At 41.0% G+C, this 22,993-nt stretch overlaps 1 protein-coding gene across 4 annotated transcripts in view; it reads left to right on the forward strand.

The window, feature by feature from the left end:
* DCBLD2 (discoidin, CUB and LCCL domain containing 2) overlaps positions 1 to 22,993 on the forward strand; it is an 856,719-nt gene that overhangs the window by 733,229 nt on the left and 100,497 nt on the right. For 2 of the 4 annotated variants that reach the window (XM_067034822.1, XM_059064847.2), the window contains exon 1: positions 13,202 to 13,791. The exons of 1 other annotated variant lie outside the window; for it this stretch is intronic. In XM_067034822.1, coding sequence (XP_066890923.1) covers positions 13,572 to 13,791 — 220 coding nt within the window. In that variant the 5' untranslated portion in view covers positions 13,202 to 13,571. Of the gene's footprint in view, positions 1 to 13,187; positions 13,792 to 22,993 lie in introns of those variants that run through there. One more of the 4 variants, XM_067034823.1, reaches the window with a different exon arrangement.

The following is a 22,993-nucleotide window of genomic DNA, read 5'->3' on the forward strand; positions in this document are numbered from 1 at the left end:
AAAAAAAAACAAATTAAATTTAAAAAACAAATAAGATAAAGTGGTGAAAAAAGATTCATTAGGGATTCTCCCACACTGTGGGAAAATTGACAAAATACATCTTATCAGTTCACAGGCCCTATCACTGCCTTTGTATAATATTCTTTTGCTTGACAAGGAATACATTTAAAGACCATCACATGTTATATGGTGGGCAAGGATAGTCAAGGAGATTGCATTTATTATAATCCTGATATCGTTAAAACAGGCATCTTTCAAATCATCATGGAAAATAAATATAGTACTAGTATATTTCAAACTCTCTCACAGACAGCGGGTAAAAATGAGGAATTCATTTGCATTAATACCCACAAATTACAATGTCTTCAAGTCCCTCCTTTTGTTGCTAGAACTAAATGGAGAAATAAAATTTTCTTTGACAAAAGCGTCAGGGGTGGCTGAATTAAAATGTAAATGAGGGATCTTAATGATCTAAAATGATATTTTGACAGTTGTCAGGAGCTGGAAATAAACCAGTATAGTTTGTATGGTAGCTAGTAGCCCTTAAGATCATACTCTGCATGTTCCCACCTTCATGCCTTTTTTTTTTTTAACATCTTTATTGAAATATAACTGTTTTACAATGGTGTGTTAGTTTCTGCTTTACAACAAAGTGAATCAATTATACATATACATATGTCCCCATATCTCTTCCGTCTTGCGTCTCCCTCCCTCCCACCCTCCCTATCCCACCCCTCTAGGTGGTCAGAGCACCGAGCTGATCTCCCTGTGCTATGCGGCTGCTTCCCACTAGCTATCTATTTTACATTTGGTAGTGTATATATGTCCATGCCACTCTCTCACTTCGTCACAGCTTACCCTTCCCCCTCCCCATATCCTAGAGTCCATGCTCTAGTAGGTCTGTGTTTCATTCCCATCCTACCCCTAGGCTCTTCATGACTTTTTTTTTCTTAGATTCCATATATATGTGTTAGCATACGGTATTTGTTTTTCTCCTTCTGACTTACTTCACTCTGTATGACAGACTCCAGGTCTATCCACCTCATTACAAATAACTCAGTTTTATTTCTTTTTATGGCTGAGTAATATTCCATTGTATATATGTGCCACATCCTCTTTATCCATTCATCTGTTGATGGACACTTAGGTTGCCCACCTTCATGCCTTTGTCTACACCATTCTCTTGTGTGATCATGTCCTAACCGTTCAACCTACTGAAATCCTGTTAATCTTCAAGGCCTTTTCTCTGAAGCTTTCCAGATTCCCCCAACAAAATGCAATGTCTCCAACCACTACATCTATACCTATTTCATGGTATGCACAGGACTCCACTTTGTATCACATATATTTGTATGGCTGTCCAGTCATCTCTAATAAACTTCCCAAACTTATGAGAGAGCCATTCTTTATTCATATTTGTATCTTACTATAGTATTGAGAGGAATATGCTTAAACATATTATAAATTACTTAATATTCATTTAATCAGATTAGGAAATAGGGAAAAACAGTCTAATTCTATATTCAGTGTTCATGAAAGCACCTCTTATGCCAATTTACAACAAAATCTTTTCAATACACAGTCATCTTAGAATATGTTCACTGTGGAACTGCCTTATGTTTTGTTTTGGCAGGGCTGTGGTGCTTCCCTCCCCACTCACATACACATCAGTTAGGATTGCATTTGGTTGCAAATAACAGAAACCTGAATATGTAGACTTTACTAAATAGGGGTTTATTTTTTATTTTTATCCTGTAACATGGGCTTTAGGACAGAAACTAGTGGCAAAACCTGGAAATAGAAGGGTGGTCCCTAGAATCTAAAAAAGAAGACAATTTTTCTGAGTCAAAAGAGTCACGATTCTTTCATTGATACATTATTAATTCACCACACATTTATTGAAAACCTCTATGGTGCTGTCTACTGGCAAGAAATAGTCCATGATGTCTAGCAGCAAAAATTTAGTAACTTAGAATGTAAGCATGTATGTAGAATGACAATCACAGTTAAGTTAAGCCTGGATCTTAAGATCCCTGTGATCTTAAAGCAATGGTCTCTGGATCACTTCACAGTAAGGTTTAAGGAAAAAAAATTAAGCTCCCAGAAGGGATTCTCGAAAACCTTTAACCTAGGCTAAGAGAAGCCAACAGTGTAAAGTGATATTTGTGATTTCCAGTAACTTTTCATAGTTTGTACCATGCCATTTATTCACACTGTGAGGAGGTGTAGGTGGACTTCACGCAGTTGGATGTAGCAAAGCAGCTGAAAGCATGGAGGAGGGAAGGAGGTGGGGCAAAGGAGAGACAAGCATGACTTTTGACAGAGAAATTATTCCTTTGGGGGTTATGGTAGTGAAGGGTTATTCTAAGATCTACTGGTAGTTGAAAAGAAATGCCATCAGGATCTAGTTTATTTTATCACAGAATTCTCATATGTTTCATTAGAAAATTTCACAGTTTTGTTGTCAAACTGGCTCAGTGGAAAAGAGCCTGCCACTTAGGTTGGCACCAAGTCAGTACATGCTCTCCCCCACCTAGTAAGTAGCTGTTAAAATGCAAACAGAGCATTGGGACTCCAGGGATATGGGATGAAAGTACCCACTGACCAAGCCTGCTTCACTGAGACCCTCATCAGGCCCAAGACAAAATTTAAGTAGCATAGTACTGATATGGGAGAATGTTCCAGAATCTCAGAAAGTTTCAGAACATTTCATTTCATTTATTTTATTTATTTATTTTTTTGCGGTACGCGTGCCTCTCACTGTTGTGGCCTCTCCCGTTGCGGAGCACAGGCTCTGGATGCGCAGGCTCAGCGGCCATGGCTCATGGGCCCAGCCGCTCCACGGCATGTGGGATCTTCCCGCAACGGGGCACGAACCCGTGTCCCCTGCATCGGCAGGCGGACGCTCAACCACTGGGCCACCAGGGAAGCCCCATTTATTTTTTAGATACGCATTGTGGCTTGGTCTTTGGAATTGTGAAAGCAGGATGGTAAAAGGGCACTAGAGTCCTGTAGTTCAATATGTAGACTTTCATTTATTTGCCGCCTCTCCCCCCCATTTTCATCTCTGATTCTTAAATTCCAGCCCTTCTGCCTGATAGTCCCTCAATTTACAAAACTCTAGCCCTTGTCCTTATTGGCATATACTTTCCTAATTCCTCTAATGTCATTTTAATATCATTTGGAGGCGGGAATAAACATTTGTGGTCAATCCACCATTTTTAACTGGAAATTAATCTCTCAGAATCTTTAATCCCTTGTGGGACTCCGTTCGGCAAAGATAAGGAATGCCAGTACATTCTCTGAACACTAAATTCAGTGCTATACAACTCCAGGACCTGGTGGGCTTGTGCACCTTTCAAAATATTCAAGACAAATTTTTTATGAACTTTTAGAAAATACAAGAGATAAAATGGACATTTACGAGCACAGTTTTCAAAATAACCATCTGTATCAAATGACAATTTTGTAACAAAAAAATTAAAATGGGGCTTCCCTGGTGGTGCAGTGGTTGGGAGTCCGCCTGCCGATGCGGGGGACGCGGGTTCGTGCCCCGGTCTGGGGGGGATCCCACATGCTGCGGAGCGGCTGGGCCCGTGAGCCGTGGCCGCTGAGCCTGCACGTCCGGAGCCTCTGCTCTGCAACGGGAGAGGCCACAGCAGTGAGAGGCCCGCAAACTGAAAAAAAAAAAAAAAAAAAAATTAAAATAAACTTTTATTAGGTACTTGTTGCCTGTTGGTAGCAGGCTTTAGAAAATATCTAGGTCACTGAGTGATATAAGCAACATTCTCAGAATAATATGGAGGCAGTGTGGCCAAGTGGAAAAAACACAATCGCTCACACGAGGCAGGCTTGGAATCTCAACCCAGCTGAGTCCCGGCCTAATCACTGAACCAGTGTGTCCATGTGTGAATAATTATAGTTCACTGAGATGCCATGAAAGATCAATAACATGTAAAATGCCTAGTAGAGGTAGATGCTCACTAAATGTGAGTCCCCTTCTCTTCCTCTTCTGGCTGGCATCCCTGATCATGGAAGGTGACCCAGTACTAGAGTACATGATTCTTCAGTTGCTGTAGGAGAGTACCTCATCCTGATCACAAACAGCCTTATGATGAATCCTGGTGACAGGAAATTGTGTGCAACTAATTCCTACCATGCGAAAGCTGTACCCACTGTGAGAGGCAAGCTGCTTGCTGGAGACCGAGGGGCCCATGAAGCAAGCACTGCATCTGACCTGTTGCCGGGGTTTAGACACTGTCTGCAGCCTGGCTTGCTGCCCATTGCTCCTGGCGGCTGTGAATCAACATTGTGACAGAGAGGGCACTGGGTCAACTACATTCCATTAACAGATCAAAGTGTTTTCTTTTAGGCTCTTACAGCAAAGCAGATAGAAGATGGAAGATATACAGCTTAGAATGGACACAAGCTTGGCAGAAACAGACATATAAGGATTTTTCAACGTAAACCTGAAAAGGCCAAAGACCCTAATGAACTCACACTGCCTGGTTGTCAGAATTAAATCTTCTAGCCCAATGGTTCTCAATATTTTCCCCACAACTACTCAAAGGAGTCCACAGGTTTACATAAGGGGGCTCTCAGAACTTGTGAAGCCCCATCAGGTGATTCTGTTGGAACTCACCATCTCAGTAGAGTAGCTAATTTATTCCACAGTCCAGAAAATTGTGTCATAATTTTTATGCAGCTTGCTTTTAAATCAGTTTGGAAACCTGATGGAGAAAAAATTAACATTCATTGGTAAGCTGTAGAATTCCGAGTTTTTTTACATTTTTTTCAAGGATATTTTACATTCTCAAGATATTATCAGTGACAATTCATACTGTCTTCTCCTAAATATAGTTTTCTTATTTATTAGCTACCTCAAGTCCATGAAGATAATTTTTAAAGAAAGATATTTAGAGGTTACTCACTCTACCTTTCATGAATGTTAGCGGCCTCTTGTACTGATTTGGTTTGGGAAAATAAAGGTGGGATTTATTTCATATGATAGAGTGGGATGAGATTCACCACTATGAAAATGATTCTAGGACCAGGAAAAAAAATCTTGACAGGTGAAGAAGGGCTTAAAATCTCTACACACAGAATATATAGACATAAATGTTGGGAAGCAACTTTCAGGAGAGAATATGTGATTACAGATGGGATTTGAGTGTAATATTTTAATGGATCTTTAAACATGGCTTGTTTGTTTCATTTTGTTTTCCATTAGGACACAGATGGTGTTAAAAAATTTCATTCTGGGCCATGTTTAATTTCTCTAAATGGACAGCTGCCATAAGCATGTATGAATGGCTGTTAAGAGTTTGTTCACTAGGAGAGAATTTCAATTTAATTATATACAGTATTGCATGGCTCTCTGTTGGGGATATTATTTTATAGGTGATTTAATTAATTCCATGCATATGTGAATATCAGTTTCTAGAGTGAGTGGATATATTTATATTGTGATAGGAATTACTTTGTTAATATTATTTTTATATATGTGAATAATCGTACATGACAAAAAGACCAAATTGAATCCTGAATTGCCTTATGTCTGCTATTTGATTTGGGGGAAATAAAATCACTTTTACTGTTTCAAATCAAACAGCTAAACAAATAGTTAAACTTTATCATTAGATGGGGCTGTTAATATCTGAGCATATTCCAAATGAGATCTAGGTAAACAGGAAATCCATGATATTTTGTTACTTATGACTTTTTGTAACTTAAGAATTTATATATTTTACCAAGGCCTTCTCTCACCCTCCATTTTAGTCACATCAGTAGTAGCAAATACAATGATTATATTTATCCAAAATGAATCTACATATTCTCAGATCTACAAATGGGAACTAAGCTTTGATTTAAAGGGATCACCAGTAAAAAATGCCACATATATGGTGAGAAAATAGTTTTATTTACTCAAAATTGTATGAGCACTAGGCATGTACTGTCCTTCAAGATTAAAAAAAAAAAAATAGCTAGGTCAAGGAGATTATATTCTGCTTTGTTTCTCTCCTAGGAGTTATCTTGGTCTGCAATCAATCCTTCAGAAAACTCCCTCACATTTTCACTTTTGTGCAGTATGTTAACTGAGCAAAATGATAGTGTATGTCAGTCAAATGTAAAGCATTACTTCTATTGGTATTAAAACCTGATGATTAATGCAGAAGCTCATGGCAAATCAGGTTAATCTGAACAATATATTATTTCCTTTTAGTCCACAATCTGTCACTTCACAAACCATGGTTAATAGAATGCCCCAAATAAAAAGATCTGTTTAAAATGAAAATGTATAACATATTCTGCATCTCATTTATATCTTATTGTGTTGAAAGGCAGCCTAACGTTAGCTAGTCTGTGAATAGGATATGAAGGAGATGATATACTTGTTTTAAAAGACTTAGGTATTCCTTTTAAACACTGAATTTCCAAAGGCTTGCAATTATTTAAAATATTAGTTCCTATTTTACTGACTTATTGCATTTAAAGAATCTAAATTAGAATTTAATTAAAGGATCCTAAAGGAATCATTGAAAGAAGTAATATGCACATTAAAAACAATCCCTAATAAAGAAGATGTGGCACATATATACAATGAAATATTACTCAGCCATAAAAAGAAATGAAATTGAGTTATTTGTAGTGAGGTGGATGGACTTAGAGTCTGTCATACAGAGTGAAGTAAGTCAGAAGGAGAAAAACAAATACCGTATGCTAACACATATATATGGAATCTTAAAAAAAAAAAGGGGGTTCTGAAGAACCTAGGGGCAGGACAGGAATAAAGACGCAGATGTAGAGAATGGACTTGAGGACACGGGGAAGGGGAAGGGGAAGCTGGAACGAAGTGAGAGAGTGGCATGGACATATAGACACTACCAAATGTAAAATAGATAGCTAGTGGGAAGCAGCCGCATAGCACAGGGAGATCAGCTCAGTGTTTTGTGACCACCTAAAGGGGTGGGATAGGGAGGGAGGGAGGGAGACGCAAGAGGAAGGAGATATGGGGACATATGTATATGTATAGCTGATTCATTTTGTTATAAAGCAGAAACTAACACACCATTGTAAAGCAATTACACTCCAATAAAGATGTTTAAAAAATAGAAAATAAATCCATAATTCTATTCTCTTGGATCCTAGAAAATAAAAAGTAGAATTATTGTATTATTATTCACTTGTCCTAGTACAATAGATGTCAGCTACCTGGATGATTCCAAATCGTCTACCTTGCTACAATCACCTGGTCCTTTAATACTTCAACAAAATTGTTCGAATATCCTGACTTACCTAGGGACGGAATCCTAGTCTCTTGTCAAGAAATGGGGAGTGGCGTAGCAGTTTAGGTTTCACCAAATCTCTGGTTCTAGGAGTGTCCTTCTTTCTCTCAGTTTTTGATCTCCACTGTCATTTCACCTCCTGAGGAGGCAGCCCTTTTCCATATAGGATCAGTAAGCTCTACAACCTGATTGTGCCCTGCCCAACTTGTGTGCAACTCCCCTTTTCCCAAAGTTTCACCCAATCTAGGCTGTGACTATAGCAAACTTAATGAAGAATTTGGGAGGAAGGTGGTATGGGGGTGGCATATGCCTCAAACAACTAGAATTATTTATCAAACTATCTCTGTTTTTCAAAGCATCTTTGCATTCCAACCACTGGGGAATTTGCACTATTTCTCGCCTCTCCTCAGCGCCAGCTTCCGTTCAAATCGATGGCCACTTTTATCTCCTCTAGCCTCCCCCATCTCCTTCCTGGTAAGATCAGCCTCCCCCTCCAAGGTCCCATTAGCTCCTTTCACAGAACAGAACTGGAGCTCTTCACCCAGCCCCAGTTCATAAAGGCATTGCTGGGCAGGATAAGCGGCTGTGAAGCACACCCTTTAAACCACACTCCCGCTCAGCACAGACAATGCTGTCCCAGACAGGAATTCTGTAGTCATCAATTTCCTCTCCTCCCTATAATAGGAAGTGATTTAGGGATTAAGGACTTAGAATTTGGCTGTGAGATGGGAGGGAGCAGCAGACAATGAGAATTTGGAAGAATTGTCAACCTTTATGCATATATAAGGAGACCTAAACATCTGCTGCAGACAAGGAAACCGAGACCTAAAGAGGTCAGGAGCCTTACTGGAGGTTATATAGCAATTTCAAGTTATATACAACTGTCTGGTCCAGAACTGTTTCCGTGAGCTCATGAAACAACTCAATTTCTCAGAAGGCAAACAACATTTCATCTCTATATGTTTAATTCTGAACTGTGCTGCTACCAGAGGTCCCAGAGGAAAGAATACAGGCATATAGAGCAGGGTAGGCATGCAGCTACTGCACACCTAAATCATATCATTGCAAATACTCTGGTATGTTCACTCTTCAATTTTCAGTTCTCTGCTAACCATTCATGTGTAATTAATCCTCTAATTTCTTGGCTTGATGTTGATCTTACAGAGGGCACTTTTCACTTAAATCCTTTGCAGCTTCCGTTAGAGATAAAATGTCAAGCTGAAGCCTCCTTGTTCTGACCCAGAAGAAAGTGAACTGGTTAAATTTCTTATGTTCCTAGAAAAACCAAGGAGCGTGGGGTGGGAAAGGAGAGGTAGAAAGAGAGAGAAATGCTTGTAATGGAGGAAGAGGCAAATGGAAAATGATCACAGCCAGCCATGTTGCTGAAATATACCAAGAAAAACTATTTAACAGCATTATCCACTAGTAGAAATTCAATATCTTCTATAAATTAGGTTCTCACACTTCTGTCTTAAATTTGCCATAACAGATACCTAAAGAAATAATTTATAAATATTAAGGAAATAGGAGTAATAAACCTGAGAGCTATTTGACTGACATGACTCACTGAAAGAAGCTTACAAGATAGAAAAATGTATCCAAAGCACTTCCCTTCAGAGAAAAGAAGAAAGTCTCCTCAGCACAATTCAGACAGTTAGTAACAATCTTGGTTGTAAACATTTATCCAAACAGTCAACAGGACAAAGAAAATGCTCCTGTGAAAACAGTAACCAGATCTTAGGGCTCTCTGGTCTTTGAAGTTTGAAATATTTCCCCAGAACTGCCACATTCTTCTTTCTCCCATTCCTCTAAAAGATCACAAAAGTAAATTCTCTTTTGTTCCCTCTTTCTGTTACCCTGCCAAAAATACACACTCACTGATAAAGCCCATCAGTGATTCATTACATACCATCATCCCAAGGTTTCCAGTATAAATGCCATATTAAATGAGCCTCTTCTGTTTTATTAATGCATAACAGACATTTAATAGAAATGATGGTGCCAATGATTCTTACTGTATCATACCATTGAAACCCAGATGTTTCTGTACAGACAGAAGCAAAGACACCGGCCCCCAGGTTCTTTTCCTCTGTCTTATCTCCTTAGCGGTGGCAGAGCTGGGATTCATTTGCAAGCAGAAACAGTGGGATGTAACCTTTCTTTTCAAATTTCTCCTTTTCTCTACAGATCAATTCCATTTTCTCTATTCCATCACTCATTATCAATTGAGAGAAGAAAGAAAGAATGAGAGAAAGAGGAAGACAGAGAGGACAAAAAGGGGAGGACAGTCTGGGAATTAATTTAAGCTGAGAATCTATACTTATTTTTAAATTTCTTAACATGGACTAAACAAATACATGAAAATAATACACATTTTAATTTTCTTGAATTTCGTATATAACTACCCCACTAAGGCTTTCCTAAAGCCTTAGCCTTCCCCAGAGCCTTCATCCAAAGCATTAATTCATTTACCAGTCAATGAATAGAGTCCACCGTGACTGCTACAAGTTATAGTGCATGTCAATGAACTCCTGCGCGGTGAAGACACTGCTCAGTTTGTGTTTTCTTTGTTGGTCTTGTCCCCAAGGATACCTCTAAAGCACACATCTTTTTAAGACTCCGTAGGAAGGAGCTGGGATCTGGGTCTCCTTTGTGGAAGCACTTTAGCTTCTGGGGGTCTCTGGCTGCTATGATGATGGCCTCCTCCAGATCTATCCACCTGGGGTCCTGATAAGAATCCTCACTTCTGACCTGGCCCAGTCATCTGGGTCATGTGGGTTAATGGTCCTGCACAAGTACTGCTCCCCCTGCTTCAGTAGATGTCAGCCCCTAAACACACCAAGTCCCAGAGGCAAGGAAGGTGACAAAATTGGCCAGAGCAGCATGTAGGCAGTGAGAAAGTTCACATAAACTAGAATTCCACCCTACCCAGGCATTATCCTAGAAATGAGTGCCTGTTATATTCCACTGGTGTGAAGTCTTACAAGATTTTGGTCTTCTCAGAGCAGTCTTCTGTCATCATTTTTGCAACGTAGTAGAATGACAATGACCAGAAGTGGGGAGAGAATAGAGGCAGAAAGAGTTTCAGTGCCTTCCCACATCTGTGCTATACTTATAATTCCCTTATACAGACAGCAATAGGGCCTCCACAGATGTTCTCTAGCCAGAGTTCTGTTCTCTGTATTTCCAAAGCAAAACCCAGGAAACTGAAGCATAAGAATACATAGAGAAATTGTCAAATAGTTCAGTCACCAAGAACATCTGATTTCACCTCTGTATAACTCTGGTTTGTCTCTTTCTCATCCCCTTCCTGCCACTAACCTCATTTAGAACCTCTTCACCTATCTATTCTCCACTTTTAATAACCTTTAAGATACCAAAGGGGTCAATAAAACAGGAATGAAAAAAAGGGATGAAAAAATATAAGTGTTATATGTAGGTATATCTAGTCGGGATCTTTTCATCCTCTGTTAACAAGGAACAGAGGCGCCTATGGCCCAGTTTTGCCTGGTCCAGGAATCCTTCTATAACCTGTTAGCTCACAGGTGAATCCTCTCCCTCTGGTGCAGTTCTATGTAGTCAATAGAATGCCATACTGAGATTCATAATATCTTGTTCTGTCTACCACCTCTGTGACTGCAAGCTTATCATTCAATGCCTGATGAAAGGAATTGTCCAACAGATACGATGGGTTGCCTCAGAGAGACTATCTATCTGCAGAAGTCCTAGCACAAGACTGACAGCCCGCCACTTTAGTACATCATGTTCATCAGGCCCACTACTGAACTCATGATCTTGTCTTCTACTTCCTCCTCCAACCAGTTTCCCTTTTCGCATTCCATTGTTGTATGATAGGCACTGCCTTCTACCTAGAAACCTGAACATCTTCCTCAACTCCTCCTTACTCCCCACATCTAATCAGTACGACATTCATAAATATTCCTTGGAAAGTCTCCCCTTTCCAAGCCCACTGCTACTGCAGTTCAGACTCACCGTCACTCCCTTTAGCTGTACAAAATCATTGGACCAGTCTCCAGACTTGGCTCTTCCTGGCCTCCAGAATTGCTCTTCCTCCAGTCCATTCCTCACCTACCTGTCTGGTTGAGCTTCCTAAAATAAAAATTTGATAATGTCACTCTTTTTTAGAGCTCTTCAGTTGTTTCTTAATGTTACAAAATAAAATCCTGACTTCGTAGCCTGTCTTAGATCTTGCCTCTACCCACTTTTACACACTAGTCTTCAGTTACTCCCATTAAGTCAACAATTGTTCACCCCATTCCGCTCCATCAACACCATTCACCGTGGTGCCTGTAAGCCAGCCTACTTTGCCTCTGGCCTGAGATCACCTTCCTCATTTTGTCGTCGCATTCAAGGCTCTGCTGGAGTTTCATCTTCACTGTGATGGGTCCCTTGAACTCCTTCCACTGTGGTACTGTGGCATCAGTCCACACCTCCAGCGTGGCACTGATAGCAATAGATTTGTTTATATGTTCGCCTCCCCCCGCAGAATGTAGGCTCCTCTGATTGAACTTTGTTTGCCCACTGTCTACTTTAGGTCTTAAGCATAATAGCGTTTAATAGGCATCCAATAAATGCTTATTTAAGAAATTTGGTAGAAGGGTTCAGTGTATGAGGGGTCAGCAAGAGAATTGAAAAAGATGACCTTCAAAGTCCTTTCGAATTCTCGAATTTTCATTTGAGGATATTAGTCCCTTCCATAGTTTTGAAATCACATCTACTTATGATCCTCACCCATGACTTCGAGGTACTTCTCAACCTGAGCTTTAAACTAAAATGTCCACCTGCCTGTTATGTAACTTCACACACAAGCTAGTGGATATCTCAAATACATTTCAGTATGTCCAAAATTAACTCACTTGCTCACACAATCTGACCCACCCTTCCTGTTTATTAATGACACCAGCCTCTTCCTAGAGGCCCATGTTAAGAACATCCAGATGGCACCTTTCTCCTAAAACTAATCTCCACCTAGTCCTGTGGATTCCCCTTTCCCCAAACCAGTTCTTTTTTGTCATTCCATCCCCTTACAGTCTCCATCAGATTACCTGTAACTCTAATTAGTATTTATTTTATTCTGACTTTCATGATGTATTTCCATCTCTGTCCCAATACAAGATCGATCCTGGAAGATTTCTGTATTATGACTGCAAATCCCACAACTCTTAGCAAAGGGTTTGCAGGTAGACAGCAGGTGTTCAACAAGTCTTGGGAGAATGGCTCAATGCATGTTAGGATGTTAGGTTTAAATTGCTTTAGGGACATGTATCTTGTTATATACTTTTTTGTCCCCCCCAATAGTAAATATAGTAAAAGGCATAGGAAGCAGGAAATACATATATTTTTTAAATTGAACACTGTATCTGGAGTTGCTGCAACAACTGGCTGTAGTTTTAATTTAAAAACACGCTCTGCTATTGAAAAAAAAAAAAAAAAAGTCCCTTAGACTCAGCTCACAGCTGAAACCAGCCAGGATCCCGGTTTCCCACTCCTTCCAGTGGCCTGATGTGCGGCGGGGGAGGAGCAATGAGCAAGCTGGGCCCTAGGAGCAGGGAAGAGCGAGCTGGGGGAAGTCCCGGAAGTCATTGACCAGAGCAAGCAGCCGCCTCAGCCGGATCAGCTTGGGCTGTGGTCCCAACAATAACAGGAGCGCGGGCCGGGCGAGGGCTGCCGGGGGCCCGAGTTTGGGGGCGGAACCCGGATTGGGGGGGCGGGTGGGACGCTTCCCAAGGCGGCAGGGATTGGAGGAGAGAGATGAGGGGCGGTGGAGCTCGAGGAGTGGGCCGCGGAGCTAACGGGTCGACCGAGGAGAGAGAGTGTTGATTGGGTGACGCAGAGGGAGACGGACCAGAGCCGACCGAGGATTGGTCGTGGCGGGCTGTGAAGGCGTGGCCAGCGCGCGCAAGAGGGAGCGCGAGGGAGCGGGCGACCGCCCTGCCAGCTAGCCAGAGTCCGGGGCGAGCGCGGCGGGCAGGGGTCGGGTTGAGAAACGCGGCGCGGGAGGTGCGTCCCCCAGCTGCCCTCCGCGGCTCGAGCACCCCACTTCCTTCCCTCCCCTCCCTTGCGCTCCGGCCTGGGGTCTCCGGGCGGGGAGCGGAGGGAAGGGACGAAGGAGGAGGAGGTTTCGCGGAGTGAGGGGCGGAGGGCGTCCCGGAGCGGGGCGAAGCGTGCGCTGCCTCTCACTCTCCTGCAGCTGCCTTTGCCTCCTCGCCCGGTGCCGCGGCCCCGGGGCGCCCGCACTATGCAGGCGGACTGCCGGCCGCCGCGATGGCGAGCCGGGCGGTGGTGAGAGCCGGGCACAGCCCTCATCGTTTCCTAGTCCGGGCCGCGGCCGCCGCCCCCGCCCGGGCCGCGATCCCCCTCTCCCGCTCCTACCCCCTCCCTCCCCGCTCCAACTACTCCTCCCCCTCCTCCTTCCCCATGCCTCTGTTCCTCCTCCTCTTACTTATCTTGCTCCTGCTGCTCGAGGACGCCGGAGCCCAGCAAGGTGAGTGGTTCCCGAGGAGTGCGCGGCGCGCGGAGCCCCGGGGGGGCGGTGGGGGCGCCGAGGGAGCCTCCTGGGCGCCGGGTGTCCGGGCCGTTAATGAATCTGCAGACGCGCGGGGTAGGTGCGGTGCGCTTCGGTGCGTGGCCAGACCTGGCCCCGCACTCGCTGGGTTGAGTTGCTGAGATGGGCTGTCTGTTGTCCCCCAAGTTGGCGCGGCTTTACTTTTGGGGTAGCCCATTCATTTTTCTGAAAAGAGGGAATTGAGACCTTGCTATGAAGGCCTCCTTTTGGATATTGGATTCTTCTACTGAGGAAAGTCTTGGAGAGGAAAAGAAGTTTTGGGGATGCGACCCCTAATGTTAAGCTAAATGGATGGATGGACAGAGTAGAAATGCAAGGTAATTAAATAGCATTTAAATCCATTGAAGGCAAGTGATGATAATTATCATGTTTTGTCAGTGTGCTCAGGTTCAAAATCGAATGAAGTTTATTCTGGTTATCTTTGAGTCTTGGATTTAGAACATGCTCTTTGCAGTCCCTGCCTATTCAGGATGGTGGTCTAGATTGCCTGGGTCAGACACTGAGTCTGGGACCCAAGGCAGCGTACTCTTGCCCAAAAGGAGCGTTCCGTGTTAAAAGGGCAAGCCCTTAGAGAAAGTGACAAAACTTTTTTCCGTCAACAATCCTTGAAAAAAAACTTTACTGAATAATCATAATGGAAAGAGAATGCCAGGCTGATTTCCTCCCCCTTTTTAGTACATTTTTCAGGCAGCGAAAAGAAATTTTTGAAACAGTTTGGCATCAGTTATTGAACACGTTTTTCCATTGCATTTCACTGCATTTTATTTCAGTGAGAGGGATAAGGATTGGATTGTTACTTATCGCTGGGAAGGGTTTTGGTTTTGGGTTTTGGTTGATCTCCGCATCTAAGTCCAGCTTAATGTTGCTCTCATATGGTTTTCAGTAAAGTATGGAATCATGGCCATAAACCTGTCATTGTGAAGATGCTGAAACTTTGACAGGCATGTGGAAATAAAATGTAAATGGGAAAAATGTATTTGGTAAACTGACCTCTTTGAGATCTAGGCAGCATTCAGGTTTCAGTTAGATCATCTCCTTAAACGAATTCTTGAACATCAGCACTTAATAAATTAGTGTGAAATCCTTTCCTCCATTTAAGTTTTAGAACCTGTGCTTCTATTTTCCTCCTAGTAGAAAGAAAAAGCAAAACAGGCTTATATATGGCTAACACTGATTGATTGGGTCTTACTTTGTGGCAGGCACAGCCCTAAGTGATTTATGTCTATTAACTCACTTAATCCTCACCACAGCCGTCTGAGATAAGTATTGTTATTCCATTTCAAATATAAGGAAACTAAGATACACAAAAAATAAGGTACCTTGATACAGAACTCTAACTACATAACCAGAATATTCTGACCATTTTGCTTATTTCAAGATCTGAAAGTGTTTATATCATGTTTTTTAAAAAATCTTTGAACAGTATAGAACCAGTTATGTCTCCCCTCCAAATGAGATAATTGCCTTGCTTTTAGAATTTCTTAAACCTGGTCTAATTAAACATGCAACATTGCCTTATTTTTTTAAGTTTAATTTCAGTTTTTACCAAAGCATTTTAACATGGTTCTCTTTCACAGTGTCATGTTATATAAACATCAATGTAGATGAACACAAATAGAAATGATGCTGGTAATTTAAAAGACCTGATTTCTAGTCCTCCTGTTTATTGGGTAAATTTTAAAAAATCATTTAATTTCTTTGTACCTCAGTTTTCTACATCAGTGATAAGAGAATACATACGTATTTCCTAGCTTGATGAAAATGAAATGCTAGTACACAGGAGTTTTGAAAAGGGTAAGGTACAAATAGCTATAACTGATTATCATTGTTAATCTTTTTAAAATATTTTTGGCTGCGTTGGGTCTTCGTTGCTGCGCGCGGGCTTTCTCTAGTTGCAGCGAGCGTTGTGGTATGCGGGCTTCTCTTGTTGTGGAGCACGGGCTCTAGGTGCGCGGGCTTCAGTAGTTGTGACACGCGGGCTGTACAGTGCAGGCTCAGTAGTTGTGGCGCACGGACTTAGTTGCTCCGCGGCATGTGGGATCTTCCCGGACCAGGGCTTGAACCCGTGTCCCCTGCATTGGCAGGCAAATTCTTAACCACTGCACCGCCAAGAAGACCCTATCATTGTTAATCTTGAGCTTACTAAATTGATAAAATAAGGGCCATTTAGGTATACATTGCCTGAAAACTCAGGAATTGTATGGGATTTGAATTCCCTAATTTTTAAAAATTATATTTCTTACCCAAAGGACCCTGATGCGGTCTGTGGTGGAACTGCAGCCAGTGTTACTAGTCTAACAGATGTGCTTTAGGGTCCACTGGGATTCTTCACATAACCTAAAAAGAAGTCTGATTTCAAAATGAGAAGCAGTGCTTTAAAAAGCCTATAGAATTTTTAATAATGGGAATGTCTACAATATTGTAATGTTAAGTTACAAGCTGGAGTTTTTACTCTCCTTTATAAGAAGTCTTGGTAAGAAGTCTGGAAGGAAATAATTTTTAAAAAAGATAACAGTTGTCTTTTGATGGTAGAGTTGTAGATAATTTCTTTATGCTTTTCCAAATGTTCTGCAATTTACGTATAGTCACAATAAAAAATAAGCTGTGAAAGAATGTTTTGTGATATATAGATTTCTTTTTTCCCTTAGCCAGCCTAGGTAGAAATGCATTGAATGTGTATGCTGAGATAGAACTGTGCTTCAGGATTTTTTTTTTAATCTTTCAGACATCATTTTGAAGTAGCAGAAGATACTACACGCATTCCAATTAATGCCATACATAACTATTCCTCAGCAGATTTTCTGCTGACCAAGTGTTTTTTCTTTTTATTTGTCCCAGAAAAAAATTTATCATTGGTCTGAAAACTTGTCAGCCTTTCACAACAGAGATGTATTTTAACCAACCTTATTCCATTAATATATGTATAAATTCTGTTTATTCACATCTGTTTAACTATAATGGCGTTTTAGGCATGGCTTATATTTGTGTATTTTGAGTTCTAAGTTGATATTAAATTTACCTTCAAAGTTTTTTTCTTTTTTATTGAAAGCCTTTTTTCCTGTAGAATGTATGTCTTTCTAAATAACTTAAATTTGTGGAACTTATTATGCTGATTGCCTATTTGTTACCGTAATAAATTAACTTAATAGGAAGTTGAGGGTCTACTGTGAATGAATTTAAGTCTCTGGTTTACATTATGACTGTAGGAATTTGTGTCACCTCATCTTAGGAGTTCAGCTTCCTCATTTGTGTCATGGAGGGTTTGCCTACCTTCTGAGTTAAGAGTATTATTTGAATGTGGTAAAATATCATAGGGATTAATTTTTAAAATCCATTGAGACTGACTTTATGCCTATTAACATGAAATGATTATGAAGGTAGTGATTTTTGTTGGCTAATTTATCTATCAAACAAATGAGTTTCTTTCTTAAAAAGAATCCTTCAGTTTCACAATGATATTTGAACTAATGTGTGAAAAAAATATACAGTCTGTCAAGTAGTGCCTTTATTTGCTTGTGATGTGGGGAAATAGTTTTTGACACTGTTTGTGAATTGTCAGAAATGAAGAACATGTTCCTCTTCAAAGAACATTTGTGATTATTAGTAATATTGACATTGTTAATTTAGAATTTTCCATTATCTTTTTTTCGGTCTGATAAAACATTAGGGCTCTTATATGTACTTACTGTTCAGAGGCAAAAATCAGAGCATCCTTTTTCTGCTGTATTTCTGATTAATTTTACATAGTGAAAGGTAGAAATATAGCATGTATTCCATATGTGTTAATGATCAGATTTAAAATCCACATTTTAAAAACTTGTAAATGAAAAATTAATTGTAAAATTACATGTTAATGGTTTTTAGGTAGATTTCCCAATGTTATCAGCAGAGAGGAAACTTTATTTCCCTCTGGAAATAGTTAATAGTTCTATTTGAACATCTAAGCTTCATTCTAGAAGACCAATGTTAAAAAAAAAAATAGTGAAATGGTTATGAGTAAAAGTACCAGTACTAGAATTAAAACACAAATGAATTCATTAATTTCCAAAAAGAAAGAATCAGATAGTATGATGAGGAAAGGCTAGATTTACATAGAGTTAGATTTTAAATTTAGGACTATACAAAATGAACCTGGGGTGTGAAAGCTCAGGTGGTAATACTGAGTATTAATTGAATGCATGCAAATAGTTTCCACTTCCACTTCTTGACTAGTTGGAAGGATGTGGAATGAGGACATAAAATTATAAGGATCAGAAAAAGCTTTGTAGAGATAGTGATATTTGCTAAATGTACATAGTGATATTTGCTAAATGTGATTGTTGAACTATGAAGTGAGACAGCTTGGCAGTTTTTCTTGTGTTGCTCATGGATTCAGTTTACTTTATAACAACCTTATGGCCTTAGCACTTTATTTATTTTAAAAATATTGTACAGATAACAATTATATAACAATTACTCAAAACCAAAAACTTAACTAATAATTATCCACAGTCCTACCCCCTTATCTATCCATTTATAATTTTTATCTTCCTTTCTAGTCCATATTCACATACCTACGTAATCTTATGTGGTTGTAATTTTAATAGTGTGGTGTTAAGTTCTGTAGACATATCATGTTAAGATTAATTTGTAGGCTGATTTAGCACACAGAAGCATACTTTGAAAATACAGCAAGACAAAAATTTCAAAAATCTAAAAATTTTTCACAGGACATTCATTATTTGTGAAGTAATTATTATATTGTTTAGAACTGCTATTACATTATTTTCGTTATTTGATTAAATTCTTCATTCAGGATAGGATCTTTGAGAAAGTATGTCAGTTCAAAGTATTAGTTTAGAAACACATAATGCTAATTTTCCAGGTCCTTATGTGGATTAAATCAATATACTCCCATAAGGACAAAAAATACAGATATTCAAATAAACTAGAATTTAATGAATGCCAGTGTCCACTGAAGCAGATGGTATAATGGGGTGATCTTAAAAGGTTGCCAGAACATCACCTCCTAGTGAAGGATATGTAGTTGAAAGAAGAACTTTGGTTAGCTGCTTGAATCATGGGGTCAGACCACAAGATGCAAGCTCCCTCAACTGCTTTCTAAGGAGAGTAGGCCAGGAGTTCCTTTCTTTTGTGGAGTACGGTGCTTGTGAGTTTGCAGTTTAAGTGTGCAAACTTAATTGCTTGGGATAAGAGCGAAAATGCTGGTACTCTCTATCATTCTCTCATTAAAAACTCTCATCATGGAAGACTATAAGCTCCCAGGGATGTGTGCACATAGGTCAATAGAGCCCTGAGACAGTTACGATAGAGTAAAATATTGTCATTGTCTTCAGAGATCCTACAGGCTAGTTGGGGAAATAATTATCTTCAAGTTGGAGTATATGGATAAATAACCAAGGGAAGTTGCACAGTGCTGTGAGTTTGTAAGGGAGGGAGAGCTCACAATGCCTGGGAAGTAGGAAAAACCTTGCTGATAAAATGATTTTAAGCAGGTAAACTTTTAGGATTGGTAGGTTTCTAGTTCACAGGGATGGCAGACATTTCAGGAGTTAAGATCACAGCATCAGAACAGCAGGGAGTCAGGAAAGCATGTGAGTGTCAAAGCCATCCTTGCTGCAATGAGTAGCATGCCTCAGCCTTTGGTCCTGGCCCATTGCTTCCTCCTTGAGCCCCATACCCTGCACACTTGTCCCATATTTGGGCAAATATGGTTGTTTTCTGAGGGCCATGGTTCTGTGCACTGGGGTACTGCCCTCTTGGAGCTATGTTAATACTTCCATAGTGTGGCCAGCAGCCCCTTTATAAAATACAATCCAAACTCCTTTGCATATTATATGTGTAATTTTTTCAGAGTCTGGCCCCTCCCTTTCTCTCTGACTTAATCTCATGCCAGCATCCCTCACCCTTTGTATACAGTTCAGGTTTAAGACTGAGATTTTTATTCCTCTAATATTTAATTTCATCCTGGTTTGCCTTGTTCCCGATACTGATCTCCACTTGAAGAGAAAGAGCCCCTTTCCTTGTGTGCTTGGTAACCTCCTTATCATCCTTCAAAACCCTTCTTGGAGGCTTCCCTGGTGGCGCAGTGGCTGAGAGTCCGCCTGCCGATGCAGGGGATGCGGGTTCGTGCCCCGGTCCGGGAAGATCCCACATGCCGCAGAGCGGCTAGGCCCGTGAGCCATGGCCGCTGAGCCTGCGCGTCCGGAGCCTGTGCTCCGCAACGGGAGAAGCCACAACAGTGAGAGGCCCGCGTACCGCTAAAAACAAAACAAAACCCTTCTTAGGTATCATGTCCTCTGAGAAGAGTTCTCTGTCACCACACACACTCATCTCCAATAGTAATTTCCTGTTTCTTCTGTTCAGTCATAAATCACAATGTATATTAAATATTTGTTTCTGGCAGAGAGTTTTATTCATTTTCTTATTTCTAATACTTATCATGATGTCCATCATTCAAAAACATGAATTTAGGGGAAATCCCTGATGGTCCAGTGGTTAGAACCTGGCACTTTCACTACTGAGGGCCCTGGTTCAGTCCCTGGTCGGGAACTAAGATCTCACAAGCGACTCGGCAGTGCCAAAAAAAAAAAAAAAAAAAAAATTTAGAACTCATTTCTGCAGTGAATCTGATGCCCCAAGCACATTATTTGGTGTTAGTCTCTGGGCACCTGCATGCCCTTCACACTGTTGTCCTTTGTCTGATTCCCTCAGTTAGCAGTCAGAGCCTGGGCTTCTCAGTTCCATGAAAATAGAACCCTTTCTTGAACCTTAACCTACTTGCACAGGGCCTTGCTCAGTGTTTTCCCAGCCTCCTTCTTCCCAGGAGCTAGACCCCTTTGCTTTTGTAATGAGAGGAGTCCTCCTTCAACTGGAACTCTGAACTGAGCCATGGTTTCTACTTAGAAAACACTGCTGTGCTCCCCTGTCAAATAGGTGGTCTTTAAGAGCTGTGCTAGCCTAAATCAGTGTCAGCAAGTGGGGTGCACTCCTTTGCCCTCTCTTTCAGATTCTGATTGGAATAGCCACCTCCAGCCTTATAAAAGTCTCCCTAGTTTTGGTTCTAGTAGTTGCCTGCCTCCTTTTTCTTTGCCAGCCGAAATTCTTGGATAACATTCAGGTAGCTACAATAATTTGGTGTCAGGAAAGTAATGAGAAGCAGGCTGAAAAGGTCAGTGGGGACAAGGTTGTGGAGAACTTTCCTTGTGGGGCAGACTGAAGAGTTTGTACCTGTGATGTTAGCAATGACATCATCCTTAGGTACCTCTGCTTCTACCCAGTCCATCTCTAGGTTCACTTGTCTCAGCCCAGGTCAATCATCTCATTGATGCTTTTCCCCTTGTCCTTGACAGATCCCAAACCTGGGCCACGTGCCAGTCCCCACTGTCTTCTTTCTCTGGTTCTGGACAGCTCAAGGTTGCAGGAGAAAGGCATGTGACCTTTGTGACTAGATCTGCCTCGATAAGGATGACTAATCAAACCTCACATGGCGATTTCTGCTCAGCTGCAGCACCATGACTGTCCCGCTCCTCATCCCTGTGCAGTAAAACTTTGCCTCCTGCCTTGCCTTTTCTTCTTCCTGAAATCATCTCTTACACCTTATCCAAAACACTGCTTCATCAGGGAATATAAGGTGTGTTTTAGTATAATTTAAGCTTCTGTGGTGCTTCTTACCTTGTACCTGGAAACATGCTCAGGATGCCCCTGGCTTGTATATACATCTGTCAGCTGGTTGCTTTCCAGGTACCTTATATCTCTGCTTTTTTCAGTGACCAACTTTCTGACAAGTAGACTACATCTGCGCTGTACATTTTCTTAGTGTCTAGCACACAAAAGATATTTGTTAAATGATTCCCTTGCAGTCTAGCTTCTGCTCTTCTGAAACTGTCACTTAAACTGTGAGTTGTTTTTTTTTTTTCTTTTAAACCTGAGAGCTTTCTTTGTCTTCACTATTTTTTACGTGGGTGGACTTTGAAAGTATGGAGATATTGGAGTCAGACATACTTGGATTTAAATACTAGGCATGTCACTCTCAATGTTTTGAAATGTATAACTCACCTCTCTAGAATGTATGAGGGCTGTGATCAAATCTGTTGGATAGTTGATAAATTTTGGTTCGATGAGTGAAACGTGTGAATGAAAATTTTGTTTCTCTTTCCCTACTCTACAGTTAAAATTTCCGTTTTCAAGTGTTTGCTTTCTACTGAGATCCAGTGCTTCTCCACCTTTCTGCCCCTTCTCCCCATCCCACTTATTGTGTAGGAAAGTTCACTCCTAGCTTAGTGAGAGGGGTCAGACCGCGCAGTGGAGGAGTGTGACAGCAGGGCATGATTGTTCACATGTCCTTACCTGGCCTTCAACCCACCCAGACCGTAATACTGGTTTTGTCCCCTCCCTTTTGACCTCTGCTTTCTCTCTCCAACTTCCTACCTGTTGATAGATTTTAGCTTTCTTTGCTCTCCACCCTCAGATTATTTTCAGGTTCATGGTTTATCCCTTTCTTCTTGGCATGCCCTGTTTCGGGTTACTTTTTTTGTCTTAGATGCTAACTTTATAGGCCTGGATATGAGACAGACATTCTGTTGCATGGCCATGTGGAGGAAGAGTGTTTTGTTTAGTGAGGTTATAGGGAACAGAAAATTAAATCTGCTTAAAGTAGAAGGGGAAAGTATTGGGACCATTCTGAGGTAACTTGTGGAATCTTCCTAAGAACTGAGCCAACCTAAGCCCAGGGAAAAGCAGGGATGCAGCGGGACCTCAGACACCAAGGACTCAGCTTAATTCTGTCTTGTTACGGTCTCGCTTTCTCTGCATGGAACAAATCATGGCTGCTGGCAGTCCTCAAGGCTTGTAGCTTCAACACTGGAGAGATTCTGGGGTTTCCCTAACATACAAGGTCCAGAAATGAGAGGGCAGGGTAAGTTGGCCTCACGTTGGCCCAGTGTGAGTCAGTACCCAACCTTGAACCAGTCAACTAACCAGGGGGCATGAAGTCATATGAAAACTGTTGCAAACTGCAGAGTAGTTCCCAGAAGGAAAGGGGGGTACTAGGTACATAGAGGCACCATCTTCAAAGAGAGTGTTCACATTTATAGAATCCAGTGCTTTTTAGATAAGTTAT

The sequence above is a fragment of the Kogia breviceps genome, chromosome 5 (genome assembly GCF_026419965.1).
Source record: "Kogia breviceps isolate mKogBre1 chromosome 5, mKogBre1 haplotype 1, whole genome shotgun sequence".
NCBI classification, from domain to species: Eukaryota; Metazoa; Chordata; class Mammalia; order Artiodactyla; family Physeteridae; genus Kogia; species Kogia breviceps.